Source organism: Amborella trichopoda, chromosome 12 (genome assembly GCF_054954075.1).
Source record: "Amborella trichopoda isolate Santa Cruz 75 chromosome 12, AtrichopodaSantaCruz75HAP2 v2.0, whole genome shotgun sequence".
Taxonomy (NCBI): domain Eukaryota; kingdom Viridiplantae; phylum Streptophyta; class Magnoliopsida; order Amborellales; family Amborellaceae; genus Amborella; species Amborella trichopoda.
In genome coordinates, this window is record NC_142347.1 from 30,647,366 (window position 1) to 30,667,430 (window position 20,065).

Below are 20,065 nucleotides of genomic sequence, written 5' to 3' on the forward strand. Positions count from 1 at the left end.
TATTTCCTTCCCTGTAGACATGCTGAAAAGATACTGACATTTGACTCGTAATCGCCATTACTTCCATTCATTTACTTCTTAAATTCCATGGTGTACGAGATTCCTTCAAACACCAACTGATAATGTTCATAGAATCCCCTCCAATTACACACAATTGGGTCATAAAATGTTGAAATAGAATACACATACCTTGGAGTAAAACCTCCATTTGTGCAACATTTGCAGTCACCACCCCACATGGACCACTATAGCATAAAAGTACTTCTTATGGATTTCTAATCACCCCCCCAAAACCAGCTGCACCCAGGTTACCATGTGAGCTCCCATCAAAGTTCACAACTTGATTGTACCCTGCACCAGTGGACACCAAATATATCTTGGTTGAACCTTGATTGACCTTTAGCTTATTAGATTTGTAATATTCACCGACACATCTATCTCCGAGATCCCAAAACCCTCCTCAGTGATCGAGAACCAACTCCAAATGTTATGAATAATCCTTCTCTTCACCACATCAAACTCCACTATTTTACCTTCAAAAAGTCCATTATTTCTTTCCTTCCATATCTCCCAAAGAACTGCAGCATACATTATCCAACTATTCCAATATATCAATATGAGTTTCAGGAACAACCATTGATAATCCTAACATATTAAAGACCCAAATCCAAATATTATAGGAGAAAGAATAACGTAAGCAGAGCTGGTCTCCACATTCAACATCATTTTTACAAAGAAGGCATATATTCACCATTGTTCTCCCCATTTTAATGAGATTATCCATAGTTAAGAGTCCTTCCTTGAAGTAAGATCCACAAAAAACAACGAACTTTCAAAAGTATTGGCCACTTCCAAATTTTGTTCAAAGATACATCATTCCATCTAAGCCCGTTATAGAATAGAAGACTGTAAGCCGACCGAATACTGAACTGTCCATCTTGTTCAGCTTCCCACACCAACTCATCACCTATCGAGTGTGATATGCAGCATCCTGCAAGAAGATTCGTGAGCTCTGCAAATTGATGTATTAAAATGTCTGGCAATCTACTATAAGAGAAATGAAAATAGAGCCAGAAACCGAAATTTTAAAGCCACCTCTCCCAGCCATCTGCTATGCCAAAATAGAATGGAATGTCCAATCCCCAATATCCATCTCAAACTTCCTAATACCAAAGTTCTAGTACCCACAATACCTTTCCACATAGGGGAATGTTCATTAGCTCTTCTTCCTCTAGCAACCAGATGGATAGAATCATAGCTATATTTAGTGACCAAAACCTCATACCATAATTGATCACCAACACAATTTAGAGCCCCACCACAATTTTGCTAGCAATGCTTGATTAACTAACTTCACTCTCCTAATCCCCAAACCCCCATCCTTCTTAGGAGTATAAACTCTATCCCAATTTACCAAATAATATTTATGCTCATCTCCATAAGACCCTCAAAGAAAATTCCTCATAAGTTGTTCTAAATGAAAATTCCTCATAACTTGTTCCAAATGCTACTTACTAATGTTGGCACAGACAAATTAGATAAGCAAGCTTGGATGAAAGTGAGCCTTCCACCCAAAGACATGCTTCATTTTCCATAAATCAAGCGTAGTATGAGCTCGTTGCACAACAATGTCCCAAACTGATTTAGGCAGTTTCGAATCAGAAATCGGAACTCCTAAATACTTGATAGGGAAACTTTCGACCCTACACTCCATCACCTCAGCCAAACCCTCTACCAACTCCTGCGAACAACCAATACCAACTAATGAAGTCTTTTGGAAATTAACTTTTAAACCCAGAGCCATCTCACAGCATGGAAGCATAAGCTTTATAATTTCTACTTCCTCCATCTTTGCACCACAAAAAAGAAGTGTATCATCTGCATACTATAAGTGTGAAATAACCAAATTGGCATCATTTCCAACCTTAAAGCCATTAAAGCGGTCCCACGACACCACATTATTAATCATCAAACTAAAAGCCTCTGCTACCATAATAAACAAAAAGTAATAGTGAGTCCCCCTATCGCAAACGCTTGGCAGATCCAAAAAAGCCTTTTGGGTTTCCATAACTAACACCAAAAAATGAGCACTCGAGATACAACCCATAATCCAAGATCTCTATTTCTCACAAAAGCCCATAACCCTGATAACTCCAACAAAACACTCCATTCCACCCTATCATATATCTTTTCCATAGTTAAATGCTTAGTCATAACTATGGTTCTTTTTGCTATAATTTAAAGTATCTGTATTTATGTTTGTTATACATGCATGTTGCACTTAAATTAGTTGAAATAAAAGGGCACCCTACTGTTAATGAGAACGAATGGAAAGCTACCTTGTTTTTGAATCAACAAACTTGAATCAATTATTTCAAACTGAAAAAGTATAGAAAGAGACCATCTTCCTTTGGTACAAAGAGGTCGCAATCATTCTTGCCCATTAGATTTCAAATCGCGTGGTTGTGTGTCACTGACTAAATTCAAAATTCAAATAAAATTTCTCGAACTTCATGATATAACATTGAATTGTCCTAATTTGAAATCGGATGGCTAGAGGTATTTGTGACCTTGGAACAATGATAAATGGTTTCACAATATACAATCACTTTAAAACTTACTATATGTAAAAATATTATTCTATGATCTAAAATTTTTTAGATATTTTTTGATTCTTCTATAGCATTTTTCTAAAAGTTTTGAAATTCTATTTCTAAAAATACTCCTTTAAAATTATGATTTCTATGATTTGAACATTATTGTTTTCATGTTGTTGCCTGTGTTTTACTATTTCGTCTCTTTGAAAATCTAGATTCGTTCAATTGTGTTTGATAAAACATTTAGCTTTCCTATTTGGATTTCTCTCTTTGTTGCAATGTTGAGTGTTTAATGAAATAGGCAAATCTACAATCAACTGTTAAAATTGAAGTTGGCAAAGAGGAATCATTTCCCTTTTCTCTAAGTTATTATCTATATATATTCCCCAATTGCCTTTTAAAATATGTCATTTTCAAAAAGGAAAAGCATACAATAAGACCATTTAATCTTGAGCATTAGATGATCACAATTAATCTTGAACGTTAGATGTGAATTAGATGAAAATTAATTTTCCATTGACATACCCAAGTTATCAGATTTCACATTATTCCATTGACCAAACTCAAACTTGAAAATAAATTTTCTTGAACTTTGTGACATACCCAAGTTATCAAATTTCACATCCAATGGTTGTGGTAATTGTGACCTCCTTGTATCAAAGATAAACAGTATCATTGTATGCAATCCCTTTCTAGAAAAGAAAACATTTCGTACTTATTATGACATTTCACTTCTTCTATTTTTAATTGTAGTCCACAAATTTATGCTTTGGTAATTCCTAATGTAAGATTGTAGATGCAACTTTGCAATAGAAATATGAGTTGTAAATTTACCAAAATGTGGCAGCATAAATTTTAATCAATTTCATACATCTCATAAAAATTTCGAGGTTTTTCCAAAAAATTCAACAAAACCAAAAAGCCTGAAAATCCTCTACAATGTCACCAAAAACAAAACAGACCACTACTGTTACAACAAACCCATCACATTCTATTCTTCCATGTAGTCAGCTCAAATGGTATTTCAGCCGCACTGCAAGATAAAACAGCTTGAGCCATTAACTTGCCCAACCATCCATGATAGAGAAGTCCTCTTGCCCCAAGCCCACCCATAAACCAGTATCTTCCCCCTCCACCACTATTATGCCCTACTAAATTATCAACAGAACCCAACAATGGTAGTGACCCAAGAGTAGTCAAAGGTGGCATGGCTCTCAACCCAGCACTCGCACTCTCACAACTCCAATTCCTAATATCTGGGTACAAAATCGAGGCCTTTGACAGAAGCTCGTGCATGGCTGAGGATTCTTCATCTGAAGAAAGGGTTCGAGAATAATTTCTCGAACCCCATTGCCACGTGGAACCCATAGCTAGGCTGCGGGGTCCACGAACTGCAAGCCAGGCATCTGCTAAAATGGAGGGGTCACTGTCTTTATATTCACCACCACTGAAAATGATATACAACATTATTGATATGGAACCTCTTTATATTTGTCTTCTTCAGAGAGAGTACAAATATCATAGTAACACTACCAACATCTCATAAGGGTCACCACCATCCACTTTGACGGGTAGGATAGCGTTGGGGGGAGAATGAGACGTACAACTCAATTTTAATAGAATGCCTTTTGGAGCCACATTCCTTCCACTGTCCAAACCTATTGACGGGATGGAGGTGAACCTTATGACCTATCATATAGATCATAGTATACTTGATTATGTTTCCCTCTTTTTTGTTTTTTTTTATTTTGGGAAACATATTATAATCCAATGAACCATGGAAAGCATAATCAATGGATTCGACAATAGCCAATGAAATCATGAAAGATAGTGTGGGATGAACCCATCTTTGTGGCCATGCCTGTGGGTCCCACTCTCCAACATCCATTTCATCGGACAGGGGTAACCTAAGTGGACTCTTAAGTATATTGTATTTTTTTTCCCTGTTACTGATCGAGTATGGTATAGTCTAGTGGAATATAGTATACTTTCCATTTAGTTTCAGAGGAAGCATGACACTTTCTTTTTAATATTTTAGAGAACATGACCATAATCCAGCATAGTATGGTTTACAGTACTCTGAAAAGGCATCCATAAGATTTCCATGATGATGATGTTGAATGGTGGAGTGTAACCTGTACTTGAGCGAATTTCCCAGTGGGCCCCACAATGCCAATCTCTACTATCCATCATCAATAATGGATGGTGAACACCCTTTGGAGCATTGCACACCGTACTCCATTATATTATAGTAGATTTTTACTTGCATTTGTGAAGAGTCAGTTGGGATGTTACCTCATATTGCCTGGCAGGTCAAGGTGGGCAACGACACCTCTGCACATTCTTAGAGGCAGGACTCCCTTGAGCTCGGGCAGCGATTCAGATCGCGCACCCAGACAGATTACAACTGCACTGTATTCACCTGCAAAATTTTTAGAACCATAATTGAGGTCATCAATGCTTAACTGCCTTTCGGAACTCTGTGTGTGTGCGTGTGTGTGTGTGCACACGTGTGGAAAAGCAACTTCTCAAATCAAATCAAATAGCATAAATTTTCTCACAAAGTATTATTGTTTAAATGTGACACTAGCTGTAGCTTGTCATTCCAAGTTATGCAACTTCAAATGAACTACAATGATTTTTCCTTCCATTATGTTTGACTATCTAGTGTATTGCATTGTGGGGCATTCACACACTTTTAACCATTTTGTTTTGCTCAAATTCATGCATAGCCATATGAATAGGGTTGTAAGGGAATGAGCCACACACACGCACAGATGCACACACACACGGATATATAGGGTTGTAAGAAGTAAGAAAAGATCATCCTGTCCCTCAAGCATGTTCACCCTCTAAAAGTCATTTTATTTTAGTCAAGTTCATGCAGAGGTTCATATTAATAAGGTAGTAGGATGCAAGAGAAGATCAGTTTCTCTCTCACTCATGATATCAGGGACAAAGGGCAGACCTCAATTAAATTCACAAGAATCTAGTTACGCAAATGTCCTTAAGTTACTATAGGGTGAACTCATGAACAAATGCATGAGCTCTAAATGAAGGTCAAGGCGAGAAAAGTTTTTAAAGTAGAAAGGACATTCTAGCTGTAAAAAGGCGAGGAAAGTTTTTAAAGTAACCTGAAATTTCTTGGAGACTGTGGACTGTCTGCTTGTAGAAGTTCACTTGTTTTCCCGAATATCCCACAGCAGATAAATCCTTCACTAGTTTATTGCATGCCAAAAAGAGAGCCTAGAAAAAATTGTATATCATGTTAGAATTAGTAGAATAGTGAATTCCAAAAACAGGAAAACAAGAAAGGAAGACAATATAAAAGAAAATGTTGGTCATTTCTCTGATTTCAGAACATATCTACCTGGAGATAACGCTCAGGATGGACATTAACTGCTTTGGGCATATAGATTGCAAAACCTGAAGGGGCAGATAGACCTGGTAGAATTTTTTGAATGGCGAAACTATCTAAAAGTTCAAGTGGGCAACTTGGGAGGCAGTCCTGAATATTCTATTCAATTTACATGACCAACATATTAATGATGATATCATGATAATTTTTACGAAAGTTAACTATGAGGTGATCAATTTAATTCAAGTGTTACCATCTTGGGAAAGAATACACTACTCAAATAAACTGTGGAAAACGTAGTCCATTGGGGTCATCACATTCCAATGAACTGAAAGTTGGTGATGGTTGGAGCCACCAAAACAGGACATGACCCCAATGGTGATCCCATTCATTTGATTGTACAGTGATGACCCAAATGCACTACGGTTAGTATTACGAATAAGAGTAAAATGAGTACCTTCTTCATTATGTCAATGCTCTTCATCGCTGTGATGGGTTTTATGATGCCCCTGGAGAAGATAATCAATGTAATTCAATGGTTCAGAAAAGTTAAAAGCAGGAGTTGTAAGCTCGTGCATACGTGTGCTCAAAAGACCATATTACTTCTTTTTGAATAAAGACTCCAAGAATTTTACAGCAATATTATAGACTATTTTGCAACTGCTTACAAAAATGTCAAAAGTCATTCTTCATTTTACAGGTGATTCAAAAGTTTGTAAAGAGATCACTATGCCCTGCATCTTTACATTGAAAAAGGTAACAGATGCATGAGATGAACTCCGTGCTTGAAAGTTTGCATAGAAATCAAGCAGTTACATAGTCCACTCGTTATGTGTTGAAAGTAACAAGGATCACTAATCATATAATTGTCATGCTAGGGAAACTAGAGAACAAACCAAGCATGAAGCACAGAGTACTAAATGTCCATACAGAGGCCACCTCAAATATTCCATATACAATGCAATGACCATCAAGACGAGGTCTTTTCTAGTTCCACCTAGGGAAAACTATAATTCATTCCGAATTGGAGCCTCTCTCAAAGGCTCGGATCCTGAAACTAGATGTAGTCTATCATTCAGTAGGAAAATTTTACAATCTGGAAAGTTAGTGTGGAATCGATAACTGCGATACCCTATTGCACCCTCAAATCCCTAACGATTTAACCAAGAACGCAAATATTTCAGCCCCCTCATTATTTTAACCTTGTATCCTAAGTAATAGTGGGATTCAACCCCATTCAAATTATTGAATTGCAAATGGAGGGCAATCCAAAAAATTCAAAGCCTACTTAGCAACTCCAAACCATGATAGGTTATCAACATAACCATTTCTCCATAAACATATGCAAATATATGAACTGCTGTTTCAAAAAGTGCTAGGCGGGTCCTAGGTGACCTGGGGGGTCCAGGCCGCCCAGCACCTAGGCAGGCGCCCAGAACCTGGACGGCCCCGTTGAATCCAAAAAGGATTCTATAGTTATATATTGTATAAAGTATAAGAATTAGGTATTTAGGGCACATCATTTGTGTGTATATCCTTGTCAACATAAAAAAAAGCTGGGTTCAAATAATAACCAGTTGTATGCAATGGGCGATGTAGCTGCCTATCCCACTTCTCATCAATAATCTCTCAAACAGGCTTGTAGCAATTCTCATCATCATCAAAATTTTGGGCTATCTCACTTTTGCATTTCTCCATAACCTCATATATATAGCCCATAGAAGGCCTGTCACTATCAACCATGCGAAGGACTTTGACAAGAGAAAAAAATATCTTAAGAGCGCCCTTCACCTCTCGTTAAAATCCTCAGAAAGGATAATATCTCTCACCTTCTTCCCAACTTGATCCTTGGACCACTTGCATGCTCTCCAGTCATCTGAGGTAAACATCTGCCTCAACTGCACTCTCCTCGAATGTATGCTATCTAGGCATAAGTACCAGGTCGCAAATCTCGTGACCCCAGGCCTCACAATCTCTTTCTTCTTTGTAAATCTACGCATCATGCTGAGGGTGAGATGGTGGCTATAAATGAAATTTGTAACTGACTTTGCCTGGTAAACCGCCAAGAACCTCAAGCATGAGGTCTATACAATAGTTGCACATGGTGTCCAAAAGATTCTAGGATAACTGAATAAGTTGTGTGCAACAAATTAGCTGCAGCAACATTGTCTATGACAATCTGTACAACATGATGCTCCCCAACCTCCTTGATTTCCATCTCTAAAAATTGGAACATGTAATGGGCATCATGGATATGATCAGAGGCATCAATAAACCTAAAAAAACCAGTCCCTAAAGGACAATTCATAAGCAAAAATTCATCTAACTTATTCTCTTCCTATCACTCCAAGCATCAGTCATAATAGAAACCCCATACTGAGCCCATGCATCCTTCTTAACTTCTACAGCTTTATTCGTGACACTCACCGCCTTTTTCAAAAGAGGCTCTAAAAGCTCATATGGGGTTGGGAGTTTCATCCCAAGCCCAAATTGGCCAATTGCCTCTACCGTGGGATAGAAGTTACTTAAACGGTATTGAAAGGAATGCTCGAGTCATAAAACCATGTAGCAAGATAATAAGCAGCTTTGCCTCTCTCTTCCTTCTTCATTTTATTTTCAATGGTAGTTTGCTTCTTTGATTTCTCTTCTGCAACCTCAAGGTCAAGCCGAGGCAAAAAACTATCCATAGGGCCTCTAACCCGAGGCTTCTTACTCCGAGAACTAAAACCAGAAGCAATTACAACGCCCATTCCCTTTCCCCTAATAATGGATTGTTCTACTTCTACCTCTTGACATCTCTTCCCAATCCCCATCCTCATCACTATCATCATCATCATAATTGACCCAAACCCCAAACCTAATCTCTGCTATGGAGGCAAATCTTTCATCTTTTTTCATTTTTCCATATTAAAAAAATTGGTTATTTCCTCTTTTAACAGCATCAAGAGTTTTTTTACATGGGCCAACATCCCCCCTGATACCGACAAGATGTTTCTTGAACCGGTTTATGACCCCTTTTGTATCATTCTCACAAAAATTGCATCTTATGCAATTTTTATCATTAGGATCTGGGATGTAGCCATATTTCCAACGGGGATCACCACTCCTATTAGATCCCGAAGAAATTTCAAAATAATGCAATTTACACAAGCAATAAAAAAAATCACTTACTTTGGGTTTGATTGCTCAATCTCGAAACTTTAACCTCAAAGATGCTTCTAAGGACTCAAAATATTTTAAAAAACCCCCCAATAGATTTATAAAACATCAAAAATTAAATCTAATATCAATGGGTGATGTTTTGATCAATTTCTCATAACTTTGAGAAACCCTTCGAGCCTAAAGAAATCACCAAAAAAGTAGTTTTTGAAAGCTTTCTCTTTAAAATGGGCTCCAATAAATTTTAGGTTTCAAATGAACCTAAAACCCCCATTTTTGGCCCTTTAGTATCAAAACAATGGACAAAAAATACCCCCACCGAAAGTAATTTCCACTTCTGGGTGGGGCGCTGGACGGCCGCCTAGGCTTAGGCGATGCGCCCAGGCCACCAGATCCGCCTAAGCAGCCACCCAAGCACTAGGAGGTCCGCTTTTTGGAACACTGATATGAACAGAGCAAGTGACATCTAGAATACTCTGACATATCTACCTATGTTCAAGGAATTGAAGCGCCCATCAAATCAAGATTGTAGAGTTTCCTTGCATGATTACGAGCCAGAAAAGAAGCATTTAAGAAAATAAATAACCTTAGTTGTCATGCACTCCCGATCTTGTAGTAGACATTAAGCAACTCTGAGGTATCATTAAGCAACCCTGAGGTATCTTTCCCTTCCATCAAATTTGTGAGCATCCAGACTCGTTGCTTATATTACAGTTACAAACCCTATAAATAGATTAAATCTGAAGGATATGGCCAAAATAGATAGCCCCTTTCCACAAAATCAAATGTCAACATTAAGAAATTCAAACATGAACCGTTCTAAGTGGAAACCCCTTAGGGCCTGTTTGGGTCCCTGGAAAAAAAATTCTTGAATGCTCCAAGGAGAGAGAGATGCTTCAGGGTTTGTATGGAGAGAGAAGGTACGGCATTTGTAGGAGAGAGATGATTGGAGGTAAAGAAGATTCACTCTCAGAGAATAAATGTTATTTAGTTGGAAGAGCTTTTTCCCAAAATGAGTTAATAAGGGGATGACAGGAAGATTTATGCCCCAAGTTGGGGGTCAAATGCTAGAAATTATTGGAGATGCCTTATTTACAAGGAAACATATCCTAAAAATTAATTCTCAAAGACCCAAAGGGGCTCTTAAGGAATGCCTATGTAATGACTAAGCCAGAAAAAATTGCCTCTACAATGCCAAACAATAAAAGATCACTATAAATGGTGTATGGAGGAACAAAAAAGAAACTAAGTAAAAGCTGGTCAAATACAATTTGTGCACTACATCAATCTCTCTTTTGGGACCATGCTTGGCTAATCAAGATGTATTCATTCGTTCATGAAGATAAAACCCTCTTGAAGTAAGGGGAATTTCATTAGAGGATTACAGAGCACCCTCATTTGTTACATATCCGGAGAGAACTGTGAGTTAAATAACTTAGACAATACAAAAGGACAAAAAGAGACCTTAAATAGGTAATACAAATGAACAATGGTAATGCATTGGCAAGAAATACCACATGCACGCACACACGCATGCACGCACACACAGGGTGCGGTTTGCATGAGATGTTAACGTTAAACAATTAGATTAAGGCACACTTTTAGACTTAGCTAAAAGACGCAGTTTTGGTGTTGCAAAGTTTTACGATGGCCTGTAAATCTATTTCCATCCCTAATTATGATATTTGAAGCTCGAAAAATGTAAAGATCAAGCATATCTATACACACTTGAAAATTTTGAAAATGAATGGTCCAGATATTGAGTTACAAGATGCACTAATTTTAGTATTTGAAATCCTTTTTTTATTCATAACCACACATCGCGAGGTCAAGATCAATTGGAGGGTTTTCTAGCATCGGAAAAACCTTTTCTGATGCGTTTTTGAGGTGTGCCTTACTTCTGCCGTATAAGGTTGATGCCTTATAAAACTTTTTTCCATATATATATATATATATATATATATATATATATATATATATATATATAATACAATGGGAAATGATCTAATACAATGGTTGCATCATACTATAATGCAACCACACTTTTAGAAAACCAGTTTGTGGTATTTGTATGGCCAAAATTTTGCACACACTTTTTTCTTCTCAAAAATCAATACAATGGTTGCATCATACTATAATGCAACCACACTTTTAGAAAACCAGTTTGTGGTATTTGTATGGCCAAAATTTTGCACACACTTTTTTCTTCTCAAAAATCAATCTAAAAAAAAAAAACTAATTTGCACCCGATATATGGTCAAGATGAGTCCCCTCCAATCTAGATTGTCTATTTGATGAATTTCAAGATCTAGGCCTTTATGAATTTAAAATCATTTTTTTCTTTTTTAATATTGTTAATCTATTGATAATAAAGTTATCTAAAGAATTTGAAAAGAAAAAAAGATCATTCTAAGGCCTTGATCTAAGCATCACCAAATGGACGGCCGATGTTAATTGGGCTTAAAACATAATTTTCTAGGTTGCTTTTTCAAATTTTTCTTTTTTGAAATTGCTCATTAGAATTAAACGCACGCACACACACACACAAAGGAATCTACCAAGCTCATGACTTGCACAAAATTGTACGTATCAAAGGGAACACAAGAATCTACCAAGCTCATGACTTGCACAAAATTGTATGTATCAAAGGGAAAATGAGCAATATATGGGATGCATTCCATAATGCTAAAAAAAGGTTAGTGAAGAACACTATAATGCACATTGAATTCAGTAAAGTACACCAAGGACTGAACTTATGTCCTGTTTGTATAGCAGCCCCCGGGATTTTGTCGATGCACAATATTAATTTACTGGATAAAGAAGTTTCTTTTTCCCCCGCTATTACCATTTAGCCACTATTTGGCTTTCTCAACACCACAAGCAAGGTTGAATATGGGAACAGAGACAGATGTATTGCGGAAGCGTTCCTGCACAAATAGGGTGACAAAATATCACACTAGCCATTTAGTGGTCCGTCCAAACAGGGCCTTAGTGTATATTGCTAGAATTTAACATGTAGAGAGTATCAGCTTACAAAATAAGATATGGCTAGAAACTCTAAGAGTTACCCAATTATAAGACTTTTGGGAGGTCAAAAGTAGACCTTTTCCAAACAATGGGTCCATCAAAAATGTGTTGTGAAACAAGATCCTTCAAATCCTGAGCAAAGGAACCTTCATCCTTAGCGGCTTCTGCAATGCTCAACATCACCATGGCCTCTTCCCAACACTGCGCCCCCTTCCATAAAAGCTTGGCTGCAAATCAAGTATCATATGCACTTGAATAAACAAAGCCAAATTGAAGTCAATGTCCTAACTCAAACAAAACCTACATTAATGGGAGATTGTTATATAAGAGCAACATTTGGTTCTCAAAACAACCAAACAGAATTTCTCATAAAAAGTAAGGTTGCTAACAACATTTATAGCATGATTAGGAAGACAGCTTATAGAAGATGGTTCTCAAAATAACCAAACAAAATTTCTCATAAAAAGTAAGGTTGCTAACAACATTCATAGCATGATTAGGTAGAACAGCCTGCCATACCCCTAATAAAAATCAGAAAGGGAACCTTTAGGGGAATAAGGATGCAGAAGCCCTCCAGCAACACCAGATGCACCACCTCCTATCCCCAGTTCATCATATATATCAATGCACAAAGACAACTCCCTCGCACTTTGCTGTACAATGAGATCAAAGTTATAATGCATAAGTGAATCAATTACCTCCGGTACAAATTATGTAGGCTAAGTAAGACATTGTGGCATTTTAATAGTATTTGTTCTGTGAAATTTGCATTTGCAATAATAAGAAATGTTGGGCCAGATATAGTGGAGATACTAAATCATGATTGTCACAGGCTACAATTTCCTTTTTGATAGTCTCAAATTGAAAATACACCAAGGAAATAGTGCCATAAAGATAAACACTCTTAGAAACAGTGGTATTACAACTTAGAAAACTCAATGTCATCGTTCCAACTCACAATATCAAGCCATAGAATCCTCAACAGAAAATAAAGGAACTCGACACGGGTACAAAATGAACTCCCAAAAAAATTTCTATATTTAACATTATTCGAGATGGACACTATCTGCCCAAAAAACAACCCCAATAAAGTTCTTTAATCTAACAACTCTCAAAAAATTCCTATCTCATCTAAACTAAAACTAAATGGGAACCCAATAACCTAAAGACACTTTTATACGAAATGAACATCCTTTAAATTTGAATTCTGAAAGTTCAGTTCCAACAAAATCTTCAATTTTGAAAGTCATTATCTTCAATAGCTTCATAAAAATGTCTGTTATGTGGTCTTCAAAATTGCAAATTAACATTTTATTCTTACTGTTGACTTCAGAAAAAAAAATAACATTTTATTCTTGCTTTCCTCATGGATCATAAATAAACCAATAATGATTAGCATAATGTTTGCTCCATCCATGTGCCTCTAAATCCCGGTTAAAGAAAAAGTTGACTTATCATCAACGTGAATCTTCGCCTCTCCTTTTGGCCATAATTGTGACCAATATCTCAATAGAAGTGCCTAGCATGCGTTAGAAGCTATCAACCAAAAATACTGTATACTAGAAGCTACAATACATATTTCGTATCACATCTCGAATGTTGCTTTCTTAAGACAGAGGGAAGTAACTGAGCTAAGGGAATTGCGAGGCACATACATGTTGTACCTTAATGATCTTCACCCAATATGCTGGTAGCCTACCCATTCGAGTTCAATAGTAGGATAATAACTCAAACCTATGATCATAAATACCTTTTCTATACAAAAGCATTCTTTGCCTACAGGTCACCACAAGCATCCCATGCTTCACAGAAAATCTTCATCTGCTTAGCCAACAACTCCTGATTTATCAAAAGATTCTTTGATTCATGCAAGCAACACTTGGGTTCAGGTCATAGTGGACTATCAACCTCCGACCCTTATTAAATCTGAACCACTTGGAAAGCAACAAAATCTCATTCCACAAATTTTTAGCTATCATAAAATACTAGAAAGTAGATAGTTACCTTCAGACAAAAAATTCTACTTCATACTTCAATGGCTACAACCAAGCATCAATCACATGTGAGAAATAAGAAACATACTGCACCACACATAATCTTAGTTACAAAATCTGAACCACTTGGAAAGCTACAAAATGTCATTCCACAAAGTTTTAGCTATCATAAAATACTAGAAAGTAGATAGGGTTACCTTGAGACAAAAAATCCTACTTCATACTTCAATAGCTACAATCGAGCATCAATCACATGTGAGAAATAAGCAACATACTGCACCACACACAACCTTCGTTAATGCATCTTGAACATGTCCCATCAACTCCTTCTAAATCAACCATTTCAACACATAAAATGCTTGGACTACCCCAATCTTTCACTTTCGAATGGCCTCAACCATAGTTGCTGGGATCTCCCAACCTAGGTGGTGATCCAACTCCAGAATCTCCCTCCCACGTTTCAGAAAAGGGACCTTTGAAGCATCTAGCCTTTGAAATTTTGGGATCTGGATCCCAGCTGTTATATAGACAATGCTCCCAACCATAAGGATCTTCTAGTTTTCACAATCCTCCAGCTCTCGATCCCTATTCCCCTCTGGATTCGCTCCCAATCCCAACAACTATGACCCTCAACAATCCTTAAAGTATCATCTATGAGGACTGGACAAGATAGTATCGTATATAGTATGTGGAGTGTACTGCGAATTCGAGCAATAACAGTCTCACTATGGTCCAAGGACACATGTAATTACAATAAATGAACATCAGCACATGTAATGACTATAAATGAACATCGGGCAAACATGTAATCATTTCTAATGTATATTCTGATGAAGCCCCTAGTGAAATTTGATAACCCAAGTGAATTTTGATCAAGTCCATTTTTCGTTCTCTAGTATTACTTCTCTGCATTGTAAAACCCTAGAGAATAAAATGTCCCTATGCATGGTATCAAAGTGATGATCGATCCCATAGAAGCTGCTCATCCTTGTCACATAATAACATAATGAGATCAAGCACTTTTCCATCACGATCTAAGGACATAATCATCCGTAAGGTACTGACATCATATGTATGGACAGGTCAAATCCTCAAATTTCTTGAGGGCTTTTACATGCTCATCAAGCCAAGAATTTTGATACCCACATTTAATGTGTTCAGGTATGATTTTGAAGGTATTCAACTAAATTGAAGCATTGTTCTCGTGGTTTTTTTATCCTCACAATACCTCTTGATAAAGCCTTGAAAATCTCCAGCCAAGGGTATCATTTTGGATTTGATTGAAGAAACGAGATCTATAATCTGTTTTGGGCCACAGTAGGCCATAGGTTGCATATTTAAATTTGCATAGGAAAGTTTGGGTGCTCAATATTTCTTTTCTCTTCATTCTAAACGAATAAAGTGGTCTTTATTTCTTTCATAAAGACCCAATTTTTATTGGACTGCCCTGATCTGATCTATCTCTTTCCAACACTTCTCCAGGATTGAATTGATAAAAGGTAATTTTTGGGTTATTGTGCTTTGGTTGGATGTGTTTTCATTAATATTTCTTGAGAGGCATCACTATTTGGGCATTTGATTGAATTTTTTGGTAACTTCAAACTGACTCTATATCCCCTGACTAAACATCTATTGTTTTCATCTTGATTTGCGCAAGATCCCATAAAGTGTGGCAAGTGAAGATAAATATAATTGTTTGCTCTTGAGAATATACAACTTGATAATCCTAGTATTGTGATTTCTTCAGGCAAGTTGAATGGGGAGACCATCTTCTTGATCAGCCCAAATGTTTTTCCTTGGGAGGCATAAGTTGGAACATGTTGATAGGTCTTCAAATCACCTATCCCAATAGACTAAGGATGTAATGAATGGCCCACCAATATTGCTATTGCAATGGTGTGGCGTATAAATTCAATGGAGACAAATTTGGGGATGTACTCATGTTTCTTGGTACAGCAAAAGAAATATGGGATGTTGGAAAAATTTTCTCAAGTAGATAACGATGTTAGCGTTCTAGCTTTTCAAAAAGATAGCCCAGTACAAGCAAGGTGATCTTACAGTGGCTGCATATTACAGTACCTTCCTTCTGTTGCAGGTGCGGGAAGTTAAATCACTATGACCTTCCCCAATGTGAATGTGCTACCGGGCATAAAAACCAAGGTGCCAAGTTCAACAAGCGAAGCACCTATGAGTTGCTAGCAGGGCTTTACAAAGAATATGAAACTGTAAGAACCCCGATCCTTCCCTTGAGAAATACTTTATGTCCGCACCATTTATAATTTTTTACTGAGGGATGAACAGACAAGGAAGGTTATCGATTCTGCTGGTGCAAGACATGAGCTCCCTCTGCACAACATGTTGAAAACAAAGGAACAACTTCTTTGGTTGAGGGAGAAGACCTAGGCATGGCCATCCTAATAAAAAGCGACAATGCTGCACACTCTACAATAAGTTAGATCGCTGTCCCTTAACCTATCTTGGTCTAACAAGGTGAGGACCCTAAAAATTCCCTTAACCCATCCCATGCCCGGTAAAAGGGCTGGGTTGTGCTAGGTAGGCAGCCAACGTAAAACTTTATCAAAACTTATCATGAATCCTGAACCTATAGTATATGTTTATGCTAGGGCATTCCCCAAAAGCGATGCTCTGCAGCGTCCAGTTGCAGCGAAAAATAGAAAAGGCTTCCCGCGACATTTTGGACAAACACGGGTAAATAAGCTAGTCCAAGAGAATAGGATTCGTCTAGCCACATGGAATATAAGAACGCTTACATGTAAGAGTATGAAGTTAGTGGATACGATGAGATGAATGAGAGTAAACATAACCTGTTTACAGGAAACTAAACGGAAAGGAGAAAAGGCTAAAGAAATAGATGAGTATAAACTTTGGTATACAGGAAAGGATAACAATAGAAATAGCTTAGGCATAATAGTAGACAAAGATTTAAAAGATAAAGTAGTTAATGTCGACAGAATAGGTGATAAACACTTATTAATTAAACTTATATTAAAAGAATAAATAGTTAATGTAATTAGCGCTTATGCACCACAAGTAGGATCAGAGGATAGAATTAAGAGACAATTTTGAAAGAACATGGATAGAATAGTTCGCCATACTAAATGGATAGAGGACCTTTTTAGGAGGGGGCTTAAATGGTCATATGGGTTTGGGAAAAAAAATAAGATGGGTGAGGCTATTCCAGATTTTTCTATGGCCTTACGACCTAGTAATAACAACTACTTACTTTGAAAAGCGGGATGAACAATTAATAGTGGATCACAAAAACACGTACTTTAAAAAACGATATGAATATTTAATAATCCATAAAAGTGGATCATATAAAAGCCAGATAGACTTCTTCCTAGTTAAGATAGATCGACCATCATGTAAAGACTGCAAGGTTATTTCCAAAGAGAGTTTGACTACCCAAAATAGAGTCGTGGTTGTGGACGTCTTCATAAAGACATGGAAGAAAAGGGGTGAAATTAATAGATGTCCAAGAACTAGGTGGTGGAATTTAAAAAAAAGAAAAATGGGATTTCGATAAAAAAACTTGGTGGTGGAGCGATGAGCTTCAGAAGGCCATTAGTGAAAAATGATCATGTTATAAAATTTGGCAGCGCAATAGAAATGATCAAAATTTAGAAAAAAATAAAAATGTCAAGAAAAATACAAAACAAATAACAGGTAAGGCTAACTTAAGGCATATGATAATCTATACTGTAAACTGAGAATAAAAAAAGGTGAAGAGAAGTCTTCAAATTAGCAAAAATGAGAAAGAAAACGGCATCAACATAAAGTTAGAAGTTTGGATGGATGCTCTAGAATCTAGAGGTTTTAAAATTAGCTGGACAAAGACATAGTATATGGAATGCAAGTTTAGTAAAAATACGAATAGAGATTGATGGCCAAGAAATACTAAAAAAAGTGTGTTTTTGATATCTTGGGTCAATAATCTAGAAAAATGGAGAGATTGAGGAAAATGTCACCCATAGAATTAGAGTTGGGTAGGCGAAGTGAAGATCTGCAACCAAAATAGTAGTATTAAAATCCCCACATCAAGAAATGGGTGCAATGGAAGCAATACCGTTGACCTCCTACCAGAAGGCTTTCGTAACATCAGGTCTGTTGGGACCATAAACCGTTGTGAACTTCCAGGTGAAATTGTCCGAGTTTCCCAAGAGGATGATGGATATCAAGTAGGATCCAACAAAAGAATAACTGAGACCGAGTAGGGAAGCGTCCACCAAGGCTCTTGGAATCCGGAGTCACCCACTTAACTTTGTAAGAATCTTCGTATGAGTGATTGAGAGACTGAAGTTTTTCCATACATCTTAACTTGGGATTGGATCAATACAAAAAATATTTTCATCTCTAAATAATGTCCTTCACATAAAAGAATCTGTATATTATTTTTGAATAAAATTTCTTTACATAATTCCATAAGAAGTGTAGTCAAGAAAACGTAAAGCACCTACTATATACCGATTTGATTGTTTTAACTAAACTCCACACTGGAGATGAAGGCAGAAATATAAAAAAACAAATAAAGGGTGAAAAAAGGACCTCTATTTTTCTTCTCAGAGAGAAGCCAATGTGGTCCTTCCCAACAACAATATCAGGCCCTAAAACCACCCAAAAACCATCCTCTTAAAAAACAAAATCAAAGTCAGTACAGAAAAGCACTTAACAAGCGACTTCTATTTTAATCTCATTCCCACTGTACCATAATCTACCCAAAAGAAGAATTCCAGTAAAGAGTTACACAACCGAAGGAAAAACAAAAAAAAAATTAAAATTCCTTACCCTGACCTACCTGATTTAAACCAGAACAAGAAAACCCATAATCTTCATAATACTATATGCCGAAGACAAAAAATTGAAATGAAAAGTACAAAAAGTTGAGAAAAGAAAGAGAGGGGGCACTTAGAAAAAGTTGAGGAAAGAAAGAGAGGGGGCACCTGCAAAAGATGCCAAGCCACAGACATCCCAGCAAACCCAGCCCCTAAAACTGCAAATCTGATGAGAGATAAAACAGTAATCAGCAATGGGGAGAATGACAAATACAAACAAACAGTTAGAGAGAGAGAGTGAAAGGTGGGAAAGTGTTTTCAAGTGACCTGCGTGGCTTCAAGCTTGAAGAAGAAATATTGCTTCCATTTAATAAGCAGAAGGGAGAGATGGTTATGTGAATAAGGCATTTTGGTTTATGCTGAGGAGCGAGAAATGAAAGGAGAGAAACGGAACCTTTCGATAGCAACATACGAAAGTGGGGAGAGTGAGAAAGAAGACCATGGGAACTCTCTCCCGCTCTATCTTTTTTTGGTCTACACAGTAGAGAGAGAAACACCCGCTTTATTTTTTTGGTCTACACAGTAGAGGAGAAACACGGAAAACAGAGGATTGTTTGTACGTTTTAGAGAGAGAAATAGACAGAGAAAGAACTCTCTCTAGCTCTGGACATGTAGAGAGAGAAACACGGAAGAGCTCCGTGTTTTTATGGCTCACCACGTCGACTGGAGGAGCTATTGGCGATAAAAAATAAGAGAAATTTTCACGCATATCTTCTTCACTTAAAATCTTTTTCATGATGGGCGTGTGGCTTGTATAAGGCTGAGGCCAAAAACCATTAAAGTAAGGGGACCTTCAGGTTTCAGTACCAAAAATCACTATTATGCTTGAAAATTTATTTTCATCTCTAATTATTAAAAAATAAAATTTAAAAAATAGTGTAAATTAAGGAGATCTATTTGCGCTTGAAAATCTAAAAAATTGACGATCTAGATAATGCATTACAAAGTGTATTATTTCCAAGCCTTCGAGCCCTTTTTTTTTTTTATCCGATTTCTATGCGACCAAGCCCACGTATAAATGCGCGCCTCTTAATAAATTTACTTTTGAAATAGATTGTAAGACTTAATTTTTAAGGA

The 20,065-nt window shown here is 37.0% G+C and overlaps 1 protein-coding gene across 25 annotated transcripts; it reads right to left on the reverse strand.

Annotated features, from left to right (window-relative positions):
• Nucleotides 1–104: 104 nt before the first annotated feature.
• Nucleotides 105–19,646, reverse strand: LOC18438510 (FAD-dependent oxidoreductase family protein). Of its 25 annotated transcripts, none has more exons than XM_088853527.1 (10): nt 19,256–19,646; nt 19,097–19,154; nt 18,702–18,760; nt 12,686–12,794; nt 12,218–12,368; nt 6,413–6,464; nt 5,968–6,114; nt 5,732–5,843; nt 4,893–5,019; nt 3,401–4,003 (listed from the first exon to the last, which is right to left on the reverse strand). In XM_088853527.1, the coding sequence occupies exons 1-10, from the start codon at nt 19,334–19,336 to the stop codon at nt 3,907–3,909; spliced, it is 993 nt and encodes a 330-aa protein (XP_088709653.1). In that variant the 5' UTR covers nt 19,337–19,646; the 3' UTR covers nt 3,401–3,906. The 25 variants fall into 25 exon arrangements, with proteins under 25 accessions (XP_088709655.1, XP_088709656.1, XP_088709653.1 ...); XM_020670056.2 differs by having other exon boundaries at nt 3,401–4,044; XM_088853538.1 differs by having other exon boundaries at nt 3,401–4,044; nt 5,968–6,023; nt 12,661–12,794.
• Nucleotides 19,647–20,065: the final 419 nt, after the last annotated feature.

Excerpts from the sequence above, each read along its gene's own strand:
- LOC18438510 (XM_011626782.3), bottom strand. The coding sequence starts at position 19,398 with ATGTTGCTATCGAAAGGTTCCGTTTCTCTCCTTTCATTTCTCGCTCCT. Across the intron at positions 12,369-12,685 it reads GCATCCTTATTCCCCTAAAG|CCAAGCTTTTATGGAAGGGG; the intron begins GTTCCCTTTCTG and ends CTTGATTTGCAG. Across the intron at positions 5,020-5,731 it reads CAGTCTCCAAGAAATTTCAG|GTGAATACAGTGCAGTTGTA; the intron begins GTTACTTTAAAA and ends AAAATTTTGCAG.